Raw genomic sequence first — 26,076 nt, 5'->3', positions numbered from 1 at the left:
CAAAAACCCAAACCCAAACCCAAACCCAAACCAAACCCAAACCCAAACCCAAACCCAAACCCAAACCCAAACCCAAACCCAAACCCAAACCCAAACCCAAACCCAAACCCAAACCCAAACCCAAACCCAAACCCAAACCCAAACCCAAACCCAAACCCAAACCCAAACCCAAACCCAAACCCAAACCCAAACCCAAACCCAAACCCAAACCCAAACCCAAACCCAAACCCAAACCCAAACCCAAACCCAAACCCAAACCCAAACCCAAACCCAAACCCAAACCCAAACCCAAACCCAAACCCAAACCCAAACCCAAACCCAAACCCAAACCCAAACCCAAACCCAAACCCAAACCCAAACCCAAACCCAAACCCAAACCCAAAGAGTAAACCCAAAGAGTAAACCCAAAGAGTAAACCCAAAGAGTAAACCCAAAGAGTAAACCCAAAGAGTAAACCCAAAGAGTAAACCCAAAGAGTAAACCCAAAGAGTAAACCCAAAGAGTGAAATTTTTCAAACCCATATAACGAGACTAAGACCATATTTTTCCAAACACTCCAAAGTTAACATTTATCAATTATCTCATCAAGTATCAATACACATTCAATAATACTTCATAGATATGATGTCATATACATGATATACATGTTTTATCAATTTCATAAAGAGTAGTGAACATCATCACAACATACAAATAAAATGTCACAATTTTTTCAACGTTTCATATCACACCATGCACACAACAATACACAACACTTCAAAATGATATGACATGTACTACAACACGAATACTTCACGATAATGATGGAATATTACACATTCACATCAAACATCTCATCCATCATACCATCATATTTATTTCCAACATTAGGAACGTTATTCAACAAACACCACTGATGGATCAACATAATCACTATCGCGTGATCACACCATCATGGCAAGCATGTTTCTCATCATGTGTGCATATTCATACAACCACGGTTCAACAGATCACTCTTCATGAACAACTGTTCACACTCATCGGAGGAGTCATAGCAACGAATATGGTAGACATATCGTACACTGTCTAAGGACACGTATACGAGCAGTACAAATGATTTCAATCATGATTCCGTCACCACAACACCAAACAGCACTAATCAATCACAACAACATTTTTTTGGATAAATTCTGAATGCGGAAGTATAGGGTCAGTAAATCAACACAAAATTCAAAATCAGGATGACATGAACATTGACGCATACCAACCACATACACCATACATTTCACATGCACTGATCATGAAAATCAACGAATTAATTCTTTATTTTCAATGCAGCCTTCATAAATCAACACAGGCTCTCCACGAAAAAGTGTCAGACGTGACATGAGTGAATCCTTCCATCACACAATACATCACAACGCTCCACAACATCAATAATAACACAATGGAACAAGATCAACACATGGATGATTGCAACTATTCAATAAAGAAAACCATGTCTCACACTATAATGCTCTTCATGACGAAATCTTCTCAGGTGCTCAACAACAATACATTCTAGACATGAACAAATACAACAATTAATATCAATGTGTTGTACACCATCTCATCTACCATAAAAACTATCTACATCACTCTCCTGACAACTCTTCAAAAATTAATTAATAATCATTTTCTTCACTTCTCGGGTGTCTCATAACAAAATCAACTATTATAGATAAATTCCACAAATTTCAAAATAACAGTATCCTAGTGTGCACAATCATAAAAAATCACTGTGATATTCTTGTAATTGTTCAATATCGTAATATCATGTGAAAAAGAAAAATGAATTGAAAGAGTGAGACACCACTTCCACAAATTGAAGAATCAGTGAGTGAAACCAACGTGGATGTGTCATACTCATCATGATGAACATGTTGATGTGTTTTGTTCATGACACAATCACACTTGGAAGGATATGGTATCACACCTCTACAACATTCATCATGATACTCCGCCAATAATGATCATATCCATCATCAACAGTCATAGAAATACTCTTCACAACGTATTATACAACATTGCAATCTTCGGTTTATCAAAAAACTGAATCAGTGAATTGTTATAAAATGATCATTCAATCATACAACAATACATACCAACAACAATTCATCATGATCACTTTCAACCAATCACAATCACATGAAACACTTCTACAATGATGACCACAACGTGTATTGATGAAAGCATGAATGACATGAACAAGAGAGGAGAGTTGTACCCTTCCTCAAGAAATGATGTTTTCCGAGAAAAGCGAAGTGCTCCCATTCAATGAAACAATCATGTCAATGAATAAAACTGATGATTTGTTGTTTGAATGATCAGAACATCCATCTACAACAATTTCATGAAGTTCTGTGAAGTGCTTGTCTCGATCGTACTTTTCAGTACTACCATAGAGCCACCATCACACTTCACTTGAATACCATTCACGAAATGACCATCACTTTGAACTGAATCAACGATCAATTCTATGGTTTCTGATCACTGTAACAACATTCCGATCATCAGATTCATTCCATGATCATCACATCCAACGGAAGCAGTTCACTACAATTCCAACCAGTACTATTTGATGATTATCATTTCCATGTGTATTCATACACATAAAATATTCCTCATAAATGTTGATCATGATGTGCACATTTGATGTGATCAATATAAATATGACATGATGATGAATGGAAACATGACCCGATGTTGATGATGATCACCTCAAAAATGCAGGGAGTTTTGGCTTCATTTTTTTTTAATTTTTTTTTGAAAAATTTTCATGTCATTTTTGACCTCGATGAAACTTCTTCAAACTTGATTTTCTCGAAAACTACCCTAAACCTGATCGAATGCTCTATCATGACCCCCATTATTTTCATGAGATCTACAAAAATGGTGTCGCTTAAATTCTATCAAAAATTTGACACCTGTCACCATTTGTTGAACTACTCTACCAACTTAGCTCACTATCCAATGATGTCGCTAGCACGAATGTACTACTCTTCAAAATCTATCGAATGAAATGCTTGGATCAAGCTCAACATCAAAGATGACGAAAAACCCGACCATGCAAGAGAGGTCTACTTTAAGCGAGTACAGTTCAATAATTACCCATAATTAATGGATGAAAGTCATATCAACACATAGATATACCTCCATCCCCGACGATTTCATAAAAATTAAAAATCCAATGATTAAGCATGTCGAAAAATTAAGATTCAAAGTCAAGCTGGGCACCTATCCAAACCCAACCAACCAACTCATATACATAAATTCCACAAATTTCAAAATAACAATATCACACTATATACTATCATATAAAGTCACTGTGATATTCTTGAAATTATTCATTATCGTAATATCATGTGAAAAAGAAAAATGAACTGAAAGAGTGAGACACCACTTCCACAAATTGATGAATCAGTGAGTGAAACCAACATGGATGTGTCATATTCATCATGTCGAACATGTTGATATGTAGTGTTCAGGGCACACTCACTCTCGGAAAAACATGGTATCACACCACTACAACATTCATCATGATACTCCACCAATAATGATCATATCCATCATCAATAGTCATAGAAATACTCCTCACAATGTATTATACAACATTGCAATCATTGGTTTATCGAAAAACTGAATCAGTCAATTGTTATAAAATAATCATTCAATCATACAACGAGACATACCAACAACAATTCATCATGATCACTTTCAAACACTCACAATCACATGAAACACTTCCACAATGATGGTCCCAACGTGTATTGATGATAGAATGAATGACATGAATAAGAGAGGAGAGTTGTACCCTTCCTCAAGAAATGATCATTTCCGAGAAAAGCGAAGTGCTCCCATTCCATGAAACAATCATGTCAATCAATAAAACTGATGATTTGTTGTTTGAATGATCATAACAACCATCCACATCAATTTCATGAAGTTCTGTGAAGTACTTGTCTCGATCGTACTTTTCAGCTCTACCCTAGAGCCACCATCACACTTCACATCACACAAAGTCATGAAATGACCATCATTTTGAATTGAACCAACGATCAATTCTATGGTTTCTGATCACTGTAACAACATTCCGATCATCAGATTCATTCCATGATCATCACATCCAACGGGAGCAGTTCACTACAATTCCAACCAGTACTATTTGATGATTATCATTTCCATGTGTATTCATACACACAAAATATTCCTCATAAATGTTGATCATGATGTGCACATTTGATGTGATCAATATAAATATGACATGATGATGAATGGAAACATGACCCGATGTTGATGATGATCACCTCAAAAATGCAGGGAGTTTTGGCTTCATTTTTTTTTAATTTTTTTTTGAAAAATTTTCATTTCATTTTTGACCTCGATGAAACTCCTTTAAACTTGATTTTCTCGAAAACTACCCTAAACCTGATCGAATGCTCTATCATGACCCCCATTATTTTCGTGAGATCTACAAAAAAGGTGTCGCTTAAATTCTATCAAAAATTTGACACCTGTCACCATTTGTTGAACGACTCAACCAACTTAGCTCACTATCCAATGATGTCGCTAGCACGAATGTACTACTCTTCAAAATCTATCGAATGATGTGCTTGGATCAAGCTCAACATCAAAGATGACGAAAACCCCGACCATGCACGAGAGGTCTACTTTAAGCGAGTACAGTTCAATAATTACCCATAATTAATGGATGAAAGTCATATCAACACATAGATATACCTCCATCCCCGACGATTTCATAAAAATTAAAAATCCCATCATTAAGCATGTCGAAAAATTAAGATTACAAGTCAAGGCGGTCACCTATCCAAAAACCTTGTGTTCCAATGTCCTTGCTTCTCTCTGGTTTTACAGTTTGAAACACCAGTCCGATAATAAATAATCATCCTCTCTTCATTTACAACATTAAATTTTTTTTTGGGCCAATTTACCTTCAAAATTCAGAGTGAAATAACTCAACAACCACTTCACATCTCTTAGAAATTTCAACACCATTAGAAAGCAAATGAAAATTAGCCTAGGATTTGAGTATATCTCGTCCTCAGCAGTTAACTTCGGACCGTGGACAGGACTTATTGAAAACAAAATTTTTTTTTGATAGTAAAGTCGTTAAAATGGCTCAAAAAAAAGAGTAGGTGAAGCCAAACCCAAATGAAAATTAGCCTAGGATTTGAGTATATCTCGTCCTCACCAGTTAACTTCGGACCGTGGACAGGACTTATTGAAATCAAAATTTTTTTTTGATAGTAAAGTCGTTAAAATGGCTCAAAAAAAAGAGTAGGTGGAGCCAAACCCAAACTCTTAATAAATTTTAATCAACCCTCATTTCCTTAAACATTTTTTATGAACCCTCAATACCTTAGACTTTGTTTATTTTTATAACCCTTACTCACTCAGATCACCATTTTTCAATTTACTCCACAACTATAAATAAACAATGAATAAAACTTTACCATCATGTAACACTCATGTCATAGTACAGTTATTGTTAATTACATGATACCATCACTCTTCATTATCAATATATACATATATTATCACAATTTTTTCACAATGTTTCACACCATCACACAAACAAATAAAATCAACACTTCAAATTGATATCGGCAATAGACGTATGTGTTGTATGCATGAATATGTCACTTATTTAAAATTTTCATATCACTCGTGATGACATCACCACCATGAACTCACACAACAGTATTTAGAAATAACTTTCGTAATATCAATGTACGACTCCTGAAATTATACCAACACGACATCATCACAGTCACATGTACAATGACATGTTTTGACAAATTTTTGAAATACTTTTTGTCATTGAGTAACTCATCATGATAAAAATGTATACAAGTCAACATTATGAAACTTTTTGAAACAAGATCTGGTAAAATTTATATCAATCTACTCCCCATGATGAGATACAACTGAGAGAATGATATTGGTGATCACTCACAACTCATGTCATGTCCTACTCAACTAAGGTAACAATGACAGAGTCTTCTCCATCTCATGAAAAAATATGTGTTAAGCATTCAATTTAACAGAATATGTCTAACTTGCAGACATCTCAAACATATATCAGTTTCATGGTTTTTTACTTTCTGAATTTTGAGATTCATTGTAGTGTTCACTACTTCTGACATCTGGAGTATTTTCAAATATAGTTACTCACAACTTGTTCCATGTCATCAACACACTATTACATGATAATAAGTTGAATATGGTGACAAGATTCACATAGAATGTTTCTCACCATGTGTAGGGTTCTCTTTGAAAAAGTCGAAGAGGAATAGCCTCATGAATGAAACGGTAAATTGTGTCAATCTTGTTCATACATTCATAGAATCACACCAGATGACATAATATTGAAGAATAACTCAAAAATAAGCACTTTCAAATTTCCATGTATTGCAATAACATTTTTCTCAGAATGATAGCACTCCTCCAGTTTCATGGATCCATCACTTCAGTTCGAGAATTTTCTTCATTTACATCTCCTCACCATGTAGATGCATTCATATCATTTTTACGTTGTGGTGTTCTTCAACGTAATCGTTTGTTGTCTTCGTCCTCTGAAAAATCTCACAATATCCAACAACTCATGTAATCTTTGACGTCAACAACAAAAATTAACTTGTTAGTTCAGCTCTACAACATCAAAAACAAGGGTATTCCTGATTTCATTCCTTGATAGCAACTATTCATGGAGATATCTCCAAATGTTCGTTTCACCCTTGAAAAATTTCTTCGTGATTTTGAGTAGGTGATAGGTACAGTGCTTTCGTCTTTCAAATATTACAGAACAACTCACATAATCGATTCATCATCATGTAGACATCTTCGACATCACATAGTATTGCTTTTTAAGCAAATTCATGGTTGTACTCTTCACTACAACACACATTGTCATGTTCACTGCTTCCACTCCGATCATGGTTCTTTCACAAGTCATTCTCATCAATTTAAATCTAATAACAATATTCCACACAGTGAGTTATACAATATATTTAAATTAAAGATGATATCAATCAGTATTTATCGAAATAGAGCCTCACTTCAAGTTTTGGCTTGACTTTTCTATCATTTTGAACTTTGAAATTTTTTAAAAATATTCCACCTCCAGCGACAAACTGACTCTCCAACATAGGAGCTGATTCATTCAACAGGTACATCACTGTTCATGTCACAAACAATACAAATACTCTAAAAATCTCACACACACACTACACTCTACGTTTAATTAGCAGGTGAATATCATGTCAAGCAACATCACCCTCACGGACACACTCAGCAGTTAGGATTACCACAATTCCGCGTCAGGAGTCAGTCATCAACACACAAGCATAATATTAGTGTTCTACATGGTGATTAACACTTCACATATCAATTTGAGACACAATTGATCAGTATTTATTGAAAAAGAGCCATATTTCATGTTTTCGCTGGACCTCTCTATCATTTTGAACTTGGAAATTTTTTAGTCCAAAATATTTTTAAAAAAAATTTCAAAGTCCCCAAAAACCTGACTGCTTGAGACAGGAGCTGTTCTGTTCAACACATGGTTCGAATTTCTCGTCACAAACAATAGAAACATACACAAGCACTCATGAATGACGTATATATCAAGTTGTATTTCTTGACGACCACTATAACTATCACAGGACTCGCTCTTCACATAACATACCATGGTAGTGATCATGGACATGGACAAGCGTTACAAATGTCATAATATGCTTTAAGTGATGTATACAACATGCTATTATAATATCTTGCATCATATAACTATGTGTTACTAATGGTGTCCGTCTCCTCCCAGTGATTGGTTTTTTCGCTGAGGCTACTATAGGTACCTCACTTTGGGAAGAGACAGGGTCCGAGAGAGGTTGAGTCAACCCTTCTAAATTGATATATCTATCATTCGTAAGGGTTGCTATCATAATCCAGTTATCTGGGATGGTTCCATGTCTGCGTCTGACTTTGGACCATATCGACTTTGGAGCTAAAAAAGCTACGCTCACGAACTTTCAGCGAAAACCTGCGTTTTTTATTTTTCTCGAGAACGACATGTCAGCGGTAATAATGACGCTAGATTCGTTCTTATAATGTTGGATAAGAGCATAATATTGAGTTTAATAATTAAAATTAAATTTTAGTCTTCCCTACTTGGGTCAAAACCCCAACCCAAAACCCTATGACCAACTTCAAGAGTTACATATCACCAACTTGGACGCACAAAATATTTAACTATTTTCACATTCCACTCGAATGAAACAGCAGCGCCTTACTTCCTTATATCTTAATTGATGGAAATATTCAAGTTTTGATCATTAAACGATAATTTTAGAGGATGGTCAACCACCACAGGACCTGATTTTTTAGTACAAAAATTAGGGTTATCTCGATATCCACTATAACAACAAGAAATCTTTCGCTTAATATCTCCTTCCTCTCTGCGTGGGACTAATTGATATTAAAAACAAGTTATATATTGTTATATTGAATCTTTTTAAAAATCCTACTGAGAGGAATCCTTATCAATTTGAATGGAATCAATGATCAATTCTATGGTATCCGATCACTACAACAACACTTCCATCATCAGTTTCATTCCAGTATCTTCACATCCAATAGGAAAAGTTCACAGAATTTTTAACAATTACCTGTTGAAGATCACTCGAAGAATAATTACAGAATACTCCCAAAACGTGTTGATCACTGCTGAAAATGATGTTGATGTGCTATACAATCAATTTCAATGAACGACCATGTCAATTCATGATGAAACTTGCTGATGACGGCCACAACAACGCAGGGAGTTTTGGCGCGTTTTTTTTACAATTTTTTTTTTGAATCCTAAGAATATCAAAAGTCCGCTGAGCAACAACTCCCACAAAAAGGATATATGAAACCACAACATCTACTTCACCAATTCGAAAAATTCCAAGTTCAGAAGATAGAGAAGAAGAAATGGAGACATTTTTGATGAATTCATTACATGAGAACAAACTTTCGAGACAAAGACCGCATCTTCAATTTTGCTGGAATGTCATTATCGCAAATCAAGCGCCCCAAAAGACATGCCGCCCGCCAACCCCCAGTGAAGTGGTTGTCTCGATCGTATGATTTAACGCTACGATAACTAAAACTTTACTTGAAAAACACCTTCATACGTTCGGCAATTTCTTGTCTATTTCTGTAAAGAATACCATTCTCCTTAACCTTTTTCACAGATTGATGAGAACCATCGGTGCCGGATTCGTAAACATAATGCCATGTGAATTGTATATCACCATATGTGATTGATTTCACAAGTGTATTTTTTTTGTCTATGAAATGTAGTTGCTGTTTGTTGGGTTCCAAATTTAGAGTTAACAGTTTCTTTGTACCGTCTTTTTCTTTTTTTTCAACTGTTACCTCTTCCGAATTCACTTTTCTTTCGTTGATTACTCCGCGAAGAATCAATTCAAGCAATGAAAAGAGGTATGGCTTTGGCACTTTTAACGACTTTGATAGCATTGCCTGACCTTTTTCTATATAATACTGCGGGGTCAATAAATTACTTAAGTCCGTCATTTTGCATGAGGTATTGTGGCAATAATGAGAGTCAACAGTAGAAATTGTCGTTTGTTTCAATATTATTTCCACTTTCTCACCACAATACATAATAATAGCATAATCAAAACTGGGGAAGATTTTAGACTCTGGAACGAATAGCACTCCGGTTCCTTTTGGATAATTAATAGCATCAAGAACACGCATATCTGTCAGACTCAAACTCTGGTGTGTGTTAATTTCATAGCTAATAGTTTGTTGAATGGGAATATTCTTGTTATTTGTTGTATAGAATGTTCCAACATGTTTCTCAATAGAAAATTCCTGCATGAGTAAGTATTGTTTAAACAACGCACCCTTTTTTGATGCTGATATCGATGCAGGTATGCCTGAGATTGGAAAATGAAAGCAATAAAATTCGAATAAACATCTCTTTGCAGGCTCGTTTACAATAAATAGCTTTTCAGAACTATCTTTGTACAGTAAACCCTGATCGTAAACAATGCTGTCAACCTTAGTAGGTCTTCCACTATGAAGAGCTAAAGTGAACAGTCCCTCTGCCGTACTAAAAAAGCTCTTCTTCCCTTGAACCGTCAGCTTTTTATACATATTACTCAATCTACTAATATAATTATTCCATGATGAATTGATAAAGTTATTAAAATCATCATCAGTACCATCCTTATCTCTCAAAAAATAGGCTAAATTTTTCAAAATCCTTGGAGTTCTTCCTGTCACAAATTCAATTCTTTTATCACTTGGATCTAACCCGAAATCAGCAACAAGTGTTTCAAATTCTGTTGCTGTTGGTGGAACAATTTTGACAATTTTCGTACTTTCTCCTACAGGCAAATAATCTTCAAAAGTACTATGACCACTTCCACAATAGATGGTCATTGTTTTTGAACCGTCAGTAGAACCTGTCCACTTGATAAAATCTTGGAAATATGGTTCTGTTGCAATAATATTGCCCTTAGTGTCAGGTATAAATAATTCATGGTGTTCATCGAATAGATAGAAAACTGGCTTGTTTTGTGCAACCTGTCGGCTCAAGTAGTAAACAATATTGTCTGATTGCTCTAACTCGGAAAGAACACTTGGAGATAGAATGTCATTGTTCAAAGATAAAAACGATTCAAGTAAATACTGGTTGGCGCCATGTTTCTGATTTGAAAAGTAACAATTTTTCCATATGGCACATTTTGGAATATAGAGCACTGGAATTGAGTTTACAAAAGCATAGGCAGCTATCAAATATAGTGCGTATGATTTGGAGATTCCATAAGGACCAGAGAAAACAAATCCTTTTTCACCACTAACAACTCTTTTCAGTATATCAAACCGTTGACGAGTGAATAGATATTTAGCTTTTGGATCAAAGTATTTTGGTACTAAATCAGCTTGTTCGAAGATAGGGAGTTCAATATTTGAACCAATTAGCGTTTCTAGTTTTTTCATCTTAGTTGGATCCTGTAAATTACGAAGGTAATCATATTTTGGATTAGCTCTTTCCATTCTTAACCATTCACATATTTCACCTTCTAACCGGCGCTGCATATCGGAGGATATGCTAATGAAACCACTTCTTTCCCTTGCCAACTTTGCAACCCACTCGTTCTTGCAATCAGTCAAATCAAGAGTGATTTGTTCGGACGAAGGTGCTGAAGTATTTGTACCATCACTATCATTTGTTGATGCTTCTTTCTCCTTCAACCAATTAGTAGTGGTGTAACACCGTATTTGGCCGAATGTGATTGTATTACCAAACAATTTGCTGTTCGGAACAACATCTTTCATGATCCAATTATTAAAAATTATGTTGTTTGATTTGCTTGATGGAGAAGAATTGAAAACGTAACGATTGTTGTATGAATAGTATTGTCTTGTTGTTTTAGTGAGGCTCGATGTGTTGCTGCTGTTGTGGGAAATTAACTGTTGAACGATGCTGTTGGAGCCTGTTCTCTTCATATTAGATATTTTTTTGGCAGAAAGAATATGCAACCCAAGCACAATCTGACCAAAACTGTGCCGAGACCAAATTTACGACCCTGTTCGTAGCAGCAACAAGAAAAGAAAACCAGCAACGTCATCAGAAAGGGGAACATCAGCTTCTCAGATCGTTGACAATAACGATCACACCAGCATGTTACTCACAGAAGCTGCTGACCGGCTAAACGATCGTATGATATTTCAAGTAATGCTGGAACTTTTTGTCAGAATTCAAAAATATGGTCCTTGTCGCTTCCACGAAGAAAATGTTTATATCAAGATAGACCATTCATTGAGGTGACAGATAATGACATACAAACATACGTTTTTTGGGAGTCTGATCTCAATAACTACTTATCAAAAAAACATTGTTCTTTGGTGTGGATTAGGTTTGGTCAATTAAACAAAATATGTTTGTATGCCATTATGTGTAATCCCCCATTCATTAGAAATCGTGGAGGTTGAACATAAACCAAACCAGAACGGGTATGGAGGAGTTATTTCTCATGAAGAAGCGTTAAAATGCATTGGCCGGCTTATTTCGCTTCTCCACTCATCCAATCGCGAGATTAGAAAGATGCTAGAAAAGTTGAAAGACGAAAACTGTTCTAAAAGAACCGAGGTTTTTGAAGAGTTTATGAAGGATGATCATAGTATTTCAGAACTTGCATATAAGTACGATGGCGGTGAACAACATTTAAAAGCAAAAAACAAAAGAAGATGGTTCTTCGAACTGCTCTTTCCTGTTTGTGAGGATGTCAATATTCGTGACAACGAAGACCTTGAAAAAGTGTTTAATGTGAACGTTAGACTGTTCAAATATGCACAGGCATCCGTTTTTGAAGATCTGAATTTTTTGCAAAAGTATTGCAAAAAAGCCGATTTACTGCGATATATTCCTGAGAAAGTCTGTAAAAAAAAGTTATTCCTCGAAAATGTGCTCTGGCAAATGATAAAAGAAGCTCCAGAAGTGATTGAATACATGCCTTCAGATTTAGTTGCAGATGAAGCAATTGTTACAGACGGATGTAGACACAATCCTGACATTTTCAAATATGTCAATATTTCTTTGAAGAATGATTTTGCATTGGTGAAGAAACTATCAGGAATTTCTCCAAAGATTGTAGACTATTTATCTAATGAAGTGAAATGTGGCTACACTCAGAAGCCGTATTTCCAAATGCCATTTCATCGTAAACCAAAGCTCAGTTATTATTTCGTTGAAGGTAAACAAAGGAGATATTGCTTGTAATCGTGTTCTTCAACAAAAAGGTATGGTTGCAGTTACAACGAATACATCAGTCACGCTGTCCATTTGGAACGACTATTCAATCGTAAACCCATTGTCAACGCCAAACGTTTCAAAGCCTTCATGTATGCCAGGATTGTACTGCTGGGATGGCTCTCAGCTGACCACCCTTATCGATGACGAAGCGAACGAATTCATTGAAAACAACAGCGTCACTATACAATCCGCACTAGACAACCAGGGTGTGATGGTCAATATTGTTGCTCACGTTTTTCAAAATGTTACTTCATCAGGAAGAAAGTTGTTCAACACAGCCCTCCATTCACTTTTAGATGTTGTTGGTGTAGCAAAGACACTTACTGAACACAGCAAGAAATGATGCAAGAAGGTAAGAGCAACGCGAAAGATATAAATTCATTTCCTGTTGCTATCATTGCAAACTAATTATTATTCGAACACTTCTGCAAATAAAGTACCAGATCGTCCAAACAGTTCAGGACAATACATTTCCTCTACCTTAGCTGGTGGGATAACAAAGCTTCCAACACTGGTTGCTCTTGCCACATAATTAAATTCATGAATACCTTCGCTCAACAATGACGCAAACGTCTCCACACGTTCATCTCGAATATTGCAATGTTCATACCAAGGACGAGTCCACCAACAGTAAGTGTTTTTGTTTGCATCTCCTGCGCTCAATACAGCACTGGCTTGAGCACCCTTCAGTTCTGGATTTATGGGTTCCAATCCAGCAGGTAACATGTCTACCAATGCAACATGATACCTGCGACTTGTGTTGGTCACAGAAACTTTCACTCGAATTAATTCTCCTGCCTTAAATTTCCAAACATTTTTGGTGGCATCAAATTGGACATGATCTTGCGCGTTTGGAGTAACTGCTTCGTAAATTCTATTGACTTGGAATCCATAATCGATTGGTTCGAGAATTAAATTCTTTGGTGTGTAATCCAAGCCAACTCTATAATAGAGTCGTCCTACTCCTTCTTTGGAAATGACCAAAGTCTTGGTAGTATTTGTAACTTGTTCCTCATTATTGTTTTGATCTTCTACCAAATACTTCATTGGAATGTTCACTAATTTTTCATCACGAGAACGACCCAAAAATTGTTGCTCACCACAATACTCCTCACCTAACCACATTCGACAACAGAAATTTGGAGTCACTCCTTCAAAGGTTCTGAAGTAGGTGTTGAGTGCCAACAAAATGAAAGCATTTTCTTGAGTATTGGACCATCTTCCTTTCTTTTTGTGTGCTAATAATCCTTTCACGAGTTTAGGAATGAGTGAGTTTTCAGGAGTAATGGTCAAGAGCGCTTCTAAACAAATACCATCGGTTCTTCGGTCGGAATGAAGCATGATGAGACGAGAGCTTTGAACATCTCCATAACTTGTAACGAAATGTGCTGTTTGTGCTGTCTCATTCACTTTCTGACACATGTCATGAATAATTTCTGATATTGTTGACGTAATTGTTTTGGAATTACACAAATACAATGTAATCACAACCCATGCCAAACTTTCCAAATTCGATTTTTTCACTTGAGTGTACAAATTTTCTGTCAATTGTTTCACACTGTAATCTCCCAAGAGAGCTGAACAATAGTAGGCATATGCCTTAATAGAATGTAAAGACTCGTCTGAGTAATGTCTACAATAATTTTCAATGGTTTTTAGAACTTCCAATAACTTGGAGATGGTAGTTTCACTCACTTGATATCCAGCAATCTTTGCTCTAGCAAAGGCATGAGCGACATGACAAGTGATATATGGAGACACTTCTGCGTAACTGTAATTGGCCCAGAACGAATAACCACCAGAGGAATGTTGTCTACTCTCCAACACCTTAATACTATCTTCTAAAGTCTTGGTAATTTCAAAATCTGTTGGTAACTCTGGTACATTGAATGCTTTAAGAACGTCTTTCAAGGCAACAATCGTTAAAATCTTACTTGAAACTTGTTCACAACAGTCAAATGGATAAGTGTACAAGTACAAGAAGGCATCTGTGAGAGTGGAAAGAGCAGTAGAACTGGTTGAAATGCGTAGTCCACCAAATTGTAAATCAACACTTCGTTCAGGAGCGCGAATAGGTTGTACAACAGCTCCACTGTTGCTGGTATTGGTTGAATCAATTTCTCCATAAGTGGCAAATCCTTCAGTAGTGGATGGAGTGAAAACTCGAATTTCTTTTTCGACAGCATCTGCGAATTTAATTTCGTGATTAGCAATGGAGACAGCAATTTGGAATTTAGCAATACCAACGCGTTGAGTGGTCATGGGGAACGAAAGTTCACATCGTTGAAGAGCAGGAATTTTCACTTTGAGACCTCTCTTGGATTCATCTAACAATCCCAAATTAGTAAATCGAGTGGCAATATGAACTTCCAAATCAATTGGAGTTTGATTTTGCAACACACAAGAAAATTCTGCCTTGTCACCAAAATTCAAAAATCTTGGAAGAGAGGGTCTAATATTTAAAGGCAACTGTGCCACCATGTTCGATTCAGTCATACCAAAGTGACTTTCACCATTCAAGGCAACTGCAGTAATTCTGTATTTTGTTAAATTGTCAGGCAATGTTAACTTCACAGTGGCTTCTCCATTCTCATTGGTGATCACTCGTGGACTAAAAACTGCGAGAGGATTAAAGTTACTTCGAATAGAAATAGGTTCAGAAGAAACCACGTCGTAGCTCATTCCTTCGAAAGAGCTTTGTTGTACTGTACTGGAGGCCAATGAGAATGTGGCAGCAGTGGTTGTAATTGATCCTGCAAACGTAGCAGATTTGGCACTAACTAAACGACCACCACGGGCACCAAAGAAAGATCGCCTCTCCAAATGAACATCCTCATCACTAAATACAATGCCGTCCAAACTCTTGACAAACACATGATTCCTGATAGAATATCGAGATCTGTAAGAGTGAGATCGTTGAATAATAAAAACATCTAAAGGATTGCAAATAGCGTGATTGCTTAATGCCAATACTGCCTCATCGACAGCAATAACACATACTTCACTATTTGGCATGGGTTGTTGTGTGAGAGCATCTTGTACCTTAATATGTATTGAAGTTGCAGAACCAGGTGTGAGGAATGTCTTTTCAGGAACGGCCTCCACGGTCAATGCATGACTTAATTTGGAAACATAAATCGTACAAGATCCGGTGGCGAATGCTGGTTTCTTGGGCTCATTTTCCAGTGTGTTACCGAAAGCATCCAATTTTGATTCAGATCCATTCATCTCAACACTGACAGACATTTGTGGAATGTGGTCCTTCGTTACAGTAAAGGAATATTCAGCAAAACCAACTGAAGGATCAATTTCAATTGGAATTGGATTTCCAACAATTCCATCCAATTCTGTATTCAACACTCCGTATAAATGTCCATCGATTTGAGATTGAATGAGAATAGTTGCAACATCTCCAACGCTGTATTCTTTCTTATCTGGGACGAGGAGTAATTGTTTTTGTCTTAATCGTGTTCCAACTCGTTCTTCTTGTGTATTCTTTCCTCCTGTGACAAAAAGTGATTTAGAACAAAAATTGGTCAAGCCACTTTCCTTGTCACGAATGGTCACATGGAACTCATAGGAACCACCTGTTTCAAAAACTGCAGGAAATTCAACAGGACCTTCTCCACTTGATTTGACCACGTTCTTCATGACCTCTACTTTTTCTTGTTCGTACTTGTATCCCTTTTTCACATCGACAAATGTTGTCACTACAAGTTCCATCTCAAAATTAGGAACCAATTCTCCATCAATCGTAGTAGTGATGAGAGAAACATTTACGGGTGAATTGGCTTTAGTGAACTGTTTGGAAAACTTGATACCACAATAGTACTTGCAAGGATGGACTAACAGAGAGGTGGATGCCGAAATGGTTTGTCGGTTAATATCTTGAACGGTGGATTCAATGGAGACTGAAACAGGTACTTTTTGAGCTCTCTCAGTTTCCTCGAATTTTAGTGCAATTTGATGCTCACCATTCATATCCGTCGTTCCCTCAAAGGTTTCTGTGGATGGCAAGAAGCGATGATACAAGTATTTGTTTCCTCTTCTGAAAAAGTGACTATAAACTGAGGATTCTTCTTCTCCAAAGGAATATTCTCTACGATTGGGTGGACTATAACTGGTGTGCGATTGTGAAATAGTGTACGAACATTTTCCACCTGAAATGGCGCCTCCACTGTAGTATTCAGCTCGTGTTGTACAGAGAGCTGCTGAACCATTGACCACATAATTTCCTGCAACGACATTGCATTGAGAAGTAAACTCGGGTGTTCTGAATTCTTGTACCTTGAAGTAATGATACATGTGAGTAAAACCAGTAAAACAAATATTATGTTCTCCTAAATTGACATTATCAGGAACTTGGAATGTCAAATCAAAAGTACCATTTTCTGAGAGAGAAACAGTTCCAGAGTGATACTTGCTTGAACGAGAATCAACAACAGTAAATTCAATGGGTTCCTTTGGTTTTGGAATGGTCAAGTTGAAAATCTTCTTTGATTCATTTCTCTCAGCTCTTCTGACAATTCCTTTAAGGGACACAGTTTCACCTGGCTTGTACAATCCCCGATCATTAAATATTTGATAAGCAATATCGGATGAACGATAATGATTAATGTAAATGTTTGGAATGAAACACTTGTCATTTCCTTGGGAGGCAATAACGGTCACGTATGTGCTTGTAGGTTCCTTCTTCATTGTACCAATGCCTGTAACGGAATCGGGTGTGGCAGAAACGTCTCCACATTTCACAGAAATGTTTTCCTTAATAATGCTACCATCAACCAATGAATTTGCCCAGAAATAAAAGGTAGAATCAGAACTGTCATAAATGGCATCCAAACCAATCTTGGTCGCTTGAATCCATGCCGAATAAATAGGTCTATATTTCCAATCTGATTTCCAGCTTTGTTCATCTGGTTCTACGACAACAAACAAATGACCCAAATTTTCTTTTGGATATTGCAAAAACAATGAGAGATCAATATCGGTATCACATGGTTCATCCTCTTGTCCATTGGTGTTAATAGTGGCATCAAATACTTGTTTTCCAGGATATTGAAATTCATTTTCGGTGTGGACATTCAAATGTAGTGTAGTATCCTTGTATTCCTCGGGTTCCACTTGGAATACTCGACAATGAATGGCCTTTAAATTCATGGTGACCACAGAGAAGCTTGGTTTTGTGTTAATGGTTGGATCCAACACAATAACGCCTTTCTGAAGAGCTTGTAGTGATTGAGATGCACTTCCAACTTGAGTAGAAAAGGTATTCGGTCCCGTCAATTTTTGTCCCCATACATCCTGTAAGGTGTTTTCATTCAAAGTCACCTTATAGGTTGTTCTTCCCTTAGTTTTTCCACCAATGGTGAGAGAGGATCCATTGGGAATGAGATTCATTCCTACAATGGCTGGTTCTACAGTCACAGTTGTCTCATCAAACTTTTCCAAGTCAATAGTGTTAGAGAAATTAATTTGCAATGGTTGCAGGGGAAGTGTTTTGTGATCCTGAGACAAGTTGGTAATTTTGAAAGGAGGATAATTCTTAACCTTAAAGATGAATGGCTTTTCTGTTGGTAATGGACCTTCTAAACCTTTCAATCCTTGTTTGATGGAAAATGTGAGGTTTTCAAGTTGGCGACTATTCTGACATTTAGCAGTAAACCATAAATGTCTTCCTTTTGGTGCGTTTTCGAGTTTTCTGATGTAAGAATGGTATATTTCAGGTGCCTTCTTCTCCAAGTTATGTTCCTTCAAAAGATTTGATACATATTCTTTGACAGCAATTGTTTCAGTTCTTCCATCGTGAATAAGTTTCAGGTGAGCATTTTCAGCATTGGAATCCAATTCCACATAACTCAAAACAGTGGAAGGATCAATTTCTTGGTCAAATTCCAAATAATAGATTGGGAATTCATCCATTGGAAATGAATGATGATACTTTGGCAATTGATTCTGGAGGTTGAGTCGAGGAGTTTCGAAGGAAAAACTAACGTCATTCTTCAGCACTCCTCCAATGGCAGAGGTAGTTCCAGCCTTAATGGTAACGGTGTATTTCGTGGACATGTCAAAACGGTACTCTGGTTCATACACAAGTGTCTTTGTTCCTAACCACTTGAATTTTCCTCCCTTCTTTGGAAGCGGTTCAATACTCACAGGAACATTCTCAAGGCGTTCGATTTGATCCACAGTGGAAACTGCAATCATGGGCTGTGAAAATGTGATACTGACACGAGGAACAGATGCGTCCTCAATGATACCTTCAGGTAAGTAACGAACAATAGAAAGTTCTGATCCTAACAGTTTTTTCTCCTCTTCAATGAGCTCTGCTGGCTTTGCATGGCGATCGTCAGCGGGAGGAAACGCTTGGAGAACAGTTTCAGCAGTTACAGGTGCCTTCAATGATGGTTCTCTGATGTTTTTGGATACATTATTGAAAATGATCATCATGTCACACAAAATGATGGATCAACAACATGAATAATATTATCAAAAATAATAACTTACCTAACGAAACAGTCCTTCTCATCTTGAGTAATATCTTGTGTTTGAATCTCTGGCAATCTCTTCAACAAGTTTTGAGTCTCTTGTTCTGCAAGTGCGGTAACTTCATGCGGTTTTTGTTGTGGCTTTTCCTCTTTCTTGTGTTCTGCCAACAGGAGAGAACCGCTAATGTCTTCTGGCAAAGGTTCTCGAACAATGATGCGGATGGCTTCCTTGACTTGATTAGATTCGTTGCTGGCTATGGTCATTATGCGCAAGTGAAATTCAATGGTGCAGGATGTAAAATAGATTTTTTTGTGAATGGAAACGTATTCGCGCACTATGAAATATTTTAAATGGCCATGAATGTTCATTTGTCCGTGTGTGAAAAGGAATGCCGAATGAGACGTAACACCGCAAAATATTACCAATTCGTGTGATCAGTAATACCAGAAATACTTAGTTTCGAAACTAAGTAGTGACCCGATCAATACTAACCTGCGGATGGAAGGTTGCAGATTACAACTGGAGCAAACTTTCTACAAGTTATTACTGAGCCAAAAAATGATATCATTCTTGCATGAGGCGCTCCATTTGCTGTTGAGAGTAATAGATTCTTTCACCTGATCCACTGTTCGTTGTATTGCTTTGGTTTTGATCTTTTCTAAATTGTCCTTAATTTGAATGACTTCATTCTCATCTATGGTGTTTTCAGTAAACAACTTGATAATTCTTCCAAAGAGTAAACCACTCTCAAATTTTTCTCTAATTGCAGTATAATTTTCAAAGAAATATTTCCACATTAAAGTGCAAGCTTTTGCATTTTGGGATAGTCCCATCAGCATGTATGAAATGTTCTGAGTGGGTACTGAACCATCCAACACACGATTCAATGTCTGTTGTAACAACTCTCCATCTTGTGTCAATCCAATCGATTTTAACACTCGGATTTTTTCTTCTGTTAAATCAGAGCTCTCGTAAACTCTCCATACCTGTTGGAATGAATCCCTGCCATGCATAACAGCTGCTGAGTATGCAACGCTTCGAAGATCAGGAATGAGCGATTGTGGATTGTTTAGGAAATTTTCAAATTTCGAGAGAGCTTGTTGAATGGTTTTCTCGTCCTTGTATTGTAACAAGGTATTCATCACAAGGGTTCGTTTCATGCCTGTTAAATGGTCTTCGTTCGGTTTTGGTTCCCATCCAAGCTCGTCTCTCAAGTGAACGAAAATTGATCGTGCAAATGCATTGAACTTTTGCTGTATGTGTTCATTCTCATTTTTGATCAGGTTACCAATGGTGTTTAGGCATGAAGCAACACTCGACAATACTGTGTGATTATCCTCAGTGGAATAAGCAGAAAACAAGGAGAGAACTTGTTCAATTGGTACAATTCCACATTTCGATAGGCTAGTAGCGTCTTCAATGATAGACATTCGATCAATTGGAGACAATTGTTTGTTCTTAATGGGAAGAACCAAGTTGGCATAATACTGATCATTTCTAAAATTCACACGGAAAAAACCAACTTGATTCTTGTTAAATTTGATCCATTTCATATTTGCAGGAACAGAAATAACAATTTCTTTTTCTCTCATCAACACTTTTTGCTCAGATGTTGAATCGTCCGAATTGCAAATGATGTATGAAATTGGAACGGACCAAATCGAAGGGTTATTAATATCTGCTCCAATATCTTCAACAAATCTGTGTTGAGTCAGGACCAAATTTCGAGTATCCATTCCACCAACATTTCCTTCAGTAACAGAAACAATAGGATAACCTGTTGTTAAGGTCCACGAGCTCATGACAGAAGCAACGTCCACTTCCAATACCTCGCTTAAACAGTTCCACAAATCATTCGTGCTCGCATTGGAGAATTTATACTTTTTCAAATATTGAATCATTCCTTTTCTAAAGTTTTCAATACCCAACCATTCAATTAACATACGCACGCAACATGAGCCTTTGCTGTATGAAATTGCGTCGAACACTTCATCAATTTCAGCCGCAGAATTTACAGGAACTTCAACAGGATGAGAATTTCTTAAACCATCTAATGCGAATGCTCTATAAAAATCGCTATAAATAAATTGCTCAAAGACACGCCATTCAGGATACAAACAATCGATGGCGAAGTATTCTAAATATGTTGCATAACCTTTTGAATATATATACAGTATTTTCAATTAGGAATATTTCGAAAATATTGAAAAAGTGGATCAAAAAGTGATTCCACTTACCTTCATTCAACCAAAGACTTTCCCACCATTTGGGAGTGACCAAATTACCAAACCATTGGTGACTCAATTCATGTGCCACCACAATGGCAACTGTTTGCTTAGCAAGCGCTGACGTGTTCACAGGATCAACAAGTAAAATCTGTTCACGGAATGTAATGAGCCCATAATTCTCCATGCCACCAAATGATAATTGTGATACTGCAATCAAATCAATCTTTGTCAATGGGTAAGGCATGTCAAAATATTTTTCAAATAATGGCAATACTTTTGCCACAACATCTAATGAAAATAGACCTTGGTCCTTCTTTCCAACCGGTGTGTAAATACGGATAGGAACCGGATGGTGTGTTTCTGATGAAATTGTTTCGACATAATCGAACTCTCCAACAATATATGCCACTAAATAAGTTGACATGGGAGGAGTTGGTGCAAATTTGTGGAGCTTTCTCGTATCATCTATATCTGTTTCTTCCATACAATGCATGTTAGAGAGTGCTATGTGAGTTTTTGGAGCAACAAGGGAAATTTCAAAGATGGCCTTGAAAGCAGGATCATCCCAACACACAAAGCTTCTTCTTGCATCCGCTGGTTGAAATTGAGTTACGGCTGCATATTTTTCAACACCATCCCGGATATATTTTGAACGATAAAATCCACATAGTTTATCGTTCAATTCTCCTGTAAACTTGATATGTAGTGTGATGATTTCCAATGCCTTTTCGTCATCACGTGGCATATTGTTCATGATCACTTCCAACGAATCATTCAATTCGAAAATGATCTGATCATTCTCAATATCAAAGCCAATGTTTTTGAAATTGACTCTTTGGTGATGAATCATCAAATAGGCTTCACGAATATTTAAATCCTTGCTGTTGGCAACAATTCGAGTAATTTGATTTGGATTCACATTAATCTTGAGATCAACCGACTCCTCTCCACTAAATTCAAACGTTTCAAGATTTGGGTTTAGATGAAGCCGATAAACGAGTGGTGTAACATCGGAAGGAAGTTGATCCTTTCGTTGAGAAACAGACATTTTTAATAATTGATTATTTTCAATGAATTTATTATTGCCCATCGGCAATTGATTGATAGCTGGTTACAGTGAAAACAAAAAACTCTCCAGATCCATACATGACGTCACGAAGAACATAAATTGTGTTTTCTGCTTGTATCAATGATCCATTTGAATCTTTCAAGCTCATCTTAAAATGTTGTTGAGGAGATACAAGACTACTTCCACTGGCATTATTGTGGTGAATACCTCCCTCAATAGCACTCTTTTGAATTTGTGTCATGAGTGAGATACTGTCTGTTTCAGAATAAACAAATTCTAAGGCATTCTTGTCAGTAAAACATGCTTCACTCTCATATCCTAACATGGATATAAATGCGTGATTCACAGACATGAATTTTCCTTTAGAGTTTAAAATAAACATAGGTAGGGGAGTATGTCTAAAGATTGCTTGAAACAATTGCATGCTCATTCGTTGTTGAATATCTTCGTTTGGCTGAGCAGAATTCGAAGACTCATCAGGAATAAAATCAATTCCAAGAACATCACTTGGATCAGAAATGGTTGCTGGTTCAGATGATTCCTGTACCTTCTTTTTCTTTGACGATCTGGGACTTGTTAGATGAGTATAGGGAAGATATTGACTTGATGACCTTTTAGGTGACGGGCAGATAGAAGCAGAATTATTGTTAATCACACTTTCAGCATTCACTAAATGATTCTCTCTTGATCTCGAAGAGGACATGTGTTGAGACGAGTGAATTTGATGATGAATTTGCTTTGTGTTCCTGGAAAAGTGATGCTGTTGGTGTGTTCTGTGTGTAACAAATCCTTCAGGAATGTAACTATAATTACTACTGCCACTACTCATAGAGGCATGTTGATGATGTAAAGGAGATGAAGAAGTATTAAGTGAGATTGAATTGGGCTGTACAGTGGTTGTAGCTAAACTAGTGGAAGACTGTGATCCGCCAAAGTTGAAAGTAGTCGTATTATTGCCAGACGTCGAGAAGGGATTTGTAAATAATTGTTGAATTCCTAAAGAGGATGCTGAATGTTCCACGAGGGACCGAGCTGAATGTTGACTCTCTCGGCTGTGTGGTGTGGTTGGACAACTCTTGACTCCCTCCATTGCTGAGCTACTGCCAGTTTGAGTTGACAAGGAATTATTGTTAATGCTTGTGTCTGTTAAATTATTGTTTGCAGAATTTTTGTTTGAGAGGGATAATAAATTAAGGGGAGGAAGATTAATGGGTAGATTAAGCTTTGAAATGGAGGGTAATAGGTTGTTGCTGCTGCTGTCCTTATTATTGTCAAGAGTAGGTGAAGAGTCATCGATCATTAAAGTGTCGCCGTCTTCATCTTCGTCCTCAGGAGATAATTGTTCTGCAGTGAGCCTACTATTATTACTGTTGGATCTTGCAGAGTGTTGTTGTTGTTGATGGTGAGGAGAAATCATGATATAGTCACCACCATTTTCGTGATAAGCAGTGGCATTTGCAGCGGCTGTGCAATCACTCAAGCTCATGCTACATGATGAGCTTGGTGAATTAAGTGGAGAAATCCCCATCGAACGTGCACTCACTCGACTGCTGCTGCTCAGAGTACTCGCTCCGAATCGTGCACTCATCCATGCTTCGGATCGATCGGAATGTGAGCCCATACCACTACTACTTTCACTCGAGGAAGAATCCATCATGTACTGGCTGTGGTCTTGATGTGGAGGCAATCTAAGATTTGGAATTGGTCTCCTATACAGTTGTTGCATTCTTTGACGTTGTTTCGTTTGCCGAATTTGATTTTCCCAATTAGATATCATCATGTCAACAGTAGGGTCCAATTGATAACTTGGTATGAATGTGGAGGGCAAGTAGGACGAGGAAGATCTTGTTGCATTGTTATCACTAGAGATACCACTACTACTAGCATTATTGATGTTAGAATACAATTGATCCTTAATATGATTCACAGATACATTAAGATTTGGTATGGAACTCGATTGCAACATTAAACGCTGTTGAATGTAAGCTTGCTGTTGTTGCTGAACCATTTTCAAATAATTTAATACTTGTGCTGATGAATTAATGGCATGAAGGTCTTTATCGGATGACCGAATTTGTTGTTGAAGTCGTTTCAGCTTATGAACAGCGGTACTTGACGATGCTGAAGCTGTGCCAACTTTACCGCTACTTGTTGTTGATGATACAGCCGAGGAAGAAGGAATCAATAATGTATTTGCGTTACTAGTATGAGCATTACTTCTTTGTGGAGATTGTTTAGAACCATTACTCGACAGAAATGAAGCAATGCTTGATTTGAAGCTGCTGCCAACTGGAACCGGCTTATCGTTTGTTGTTGGTTGTACCAATGTTGTTTCTTGATGATTCTTTGAAGTATCACTATTTGCAACAACACCACCACCAACAACTCCATGATGAATATGTTCTTCTGTGTGTCCTGCTGCTGCGGAATGAGAGTGCTCCTCATTACTATCTTGTTGCAAGAATGATGAAGATGATGATATTACATTTGGGTTCACGGATTTCTCCTCATTGTGATGCACATGTTGATGGCTCGATAGGACATTTTTCGAGAGTAAGGAAGAGGCCGATGAAGAGCGTTGCAAGGCAGAATTTTTGTATTGCTCACTCAACCCTCCGAATCGGTTGGAAATTTCTGAAAGAGGTAAGCCTTGAGAAGTACCAGTTGATGAGCCCATAGGAGACGGCGATGAGGAAAGTTTCATGGCTGTGTCCTCTTGTTGTTGTTTGAATTGATGTATATGATAGGGTGAGGGAGGAAAAGGCAGAGGATTGGTCGGTAATTGAACATAATGAGGATATGATTGCAAGACAGAGGGATATCTAGCTCTTAGAGAGGGTGGATAAATACTGTGTGATTGCGTTCGTGAATGTTGTGATTGCGTTGATGGCTGGTGTTGAAGTTGTTGTTGTTGAACTGGATGATGATGCTGAGAATGAATCGAGGGTTGAATAGGAGGTGGTGGTAGTGGTTGTCGTGGCAGAATGTTAGTTGGTGTAGAAGTACTTGTCGTGGGTGTTGTTGTTGAGGATGATGATACTGAATGACAAGTCGTTGATAATGATGATGAATTCAAATTGGAAGAAGCAGGCAATGATGACTTTTGTTGGAGTACATCTTGAATGGTTTTTCGTCTTCTTCGTTGATTGACTTTAGATTTCGATTGACGATTCTGTGGTAAATCGTCTCTCATATAGAAGGGAATAAATCTACTGCTACTATTATTATTGTTGGGAGGTGCATTGTTACTATTACTAGGTGTCGTGGATGCACCATGATCATCATGGCCTTGAGTTGAAGACATTTGTGTGTGTTTACTTCACACACACTCAAGGGATCAATGAAGAGTTAGAGTGGTATGCGCGCGAGGAAGATGTTCAATTTGTGGAACCAAGAGTTGTTGTTAAAATTGTTGGTGTAAT

At 37.2% G+C, this 26,076-nt stretch overlaps 6 protein-coding genes across 6 annotated transcripts; 2 read left to right on the top strand and 4 right to left on the bottom strand.

The window, feature by feature from the left end:
- On the top strand, positions 1-389 carry C9374_010560 (uncharacterized protein; the record flags this gene model as incomplete). Its single annotated transcript, XM_044686118.1, has 1 exon — positions 1-389. A coding segment is annotated over one exon (389 nt), but the record flags the coding sequence as incomplete, so codon positions are not given.
- An 8,800-nt stretch (positions 390-9,189) lies between these two features.
- Positions 9,190-11,562, bottom strand: C9374_010559 (uncharacterized protein; the record flags this gene model as incomplete). Its single annotated transcript, XM_044686116.1, has 1 exon — positions 9,190-11,562. One exon carries the CDS (start codon positions 11,560-11,562, stop codon positions 9,190-9,192), a length of 2,373 nt encoding a protein of 790 aa, XP_044543989.1.
- A 598-nt stretch (positions 11,563-12,160) lies between these two features.
- Positions 12,161-12,835, top strand: C9374_010558 (uncharacterized protein; the record flags this gene model as incomplete). The annotated part of the gene is made up of 1 exon (XM_044686115.1): positions 12,161-12,835. The coding sequence occupies one exon, from the start codon at positions 12,161-12,163 to the stop codon at positions 12,833-12,835; it is 675 nt and encodes a 224-aa protein (XP_044543988.1).
- Positions 12,836-13,279: 444 nt separating this feature from the next.
- Positions 13,280-19,620, bottom strand: C9374_010557 (uncharacterized protein; the record flags this gene model as incomplete). Its single annotated transcript, XM_044686114.1, has 2 exons — positions 13,280-19,280; positions 19,376-19,620. 2 exons carry the CDS (start codon positions 19,618-19,620, stop codon positions 13,280-13,282), a joined length of 6,246 nt encoding a protein of 2,081 aa, XP_044543987.1.
- A 270-nt stretch (positions 19,621-19,890) lies between these two features.
- On the bottom strand, positions 19,891-22,633 carry C9374_010556 (uncharacterized protein; the record flags this gene model as incomplete). The annotated part of the gene is made up of 2 exons (XM_044686113.1): positions 19,891-21,512; positions 21,595-22,633. The coding sequence occupies 2 exons, from the start codon at positions 22,631-22,633 to the stop codon at positions 19,891-19,893; spliced, it is 2,661 nt and encodes an 886-aa protein (XP_044543986.1).
- Positions 22,634-22,664: 31 nt separating this feature from the next.
- C9374_010555 (uncharacterized protein) lies at positions 22,665-25,958 on the bottom strand (the record flags this gene model as incomplete). Its single annotated transcript, XM_044686112.1, has 1 exon — positions 22,665-25,958. The coding sequence occupies one exon, from the start codon at positions 25,956-25,958 to the stop codon at positions 22,665-22,667; it is 3,294 nt and encodes a 1,097-aa protein (XP_044543985.1).
- Positions 25,959-26,076: the final 118 nt, after the last annotated feature.

The sequence above is a fragment of the Naegleria lovaniensis genome (genome assembly GCF_003324165.1).
Source record: "Naegleria lovaniensis strain ATCC 30569 chromosome Unknown tig043, whole genome shotgun sequence".
In the NCBI taxonomy this organism is placed as follows: domain Eukaryota; phylum Heterolobosea; class Eutetramitea; order Acrasida; family Naegleriidae; genus Naegleria; species Naegleria lovaniensis.
The sequence above is the reverse complement of the archived record's forward strand: the minus strand, read 5'-3'. Positions and strand labels throughout refer to the sequence as shown.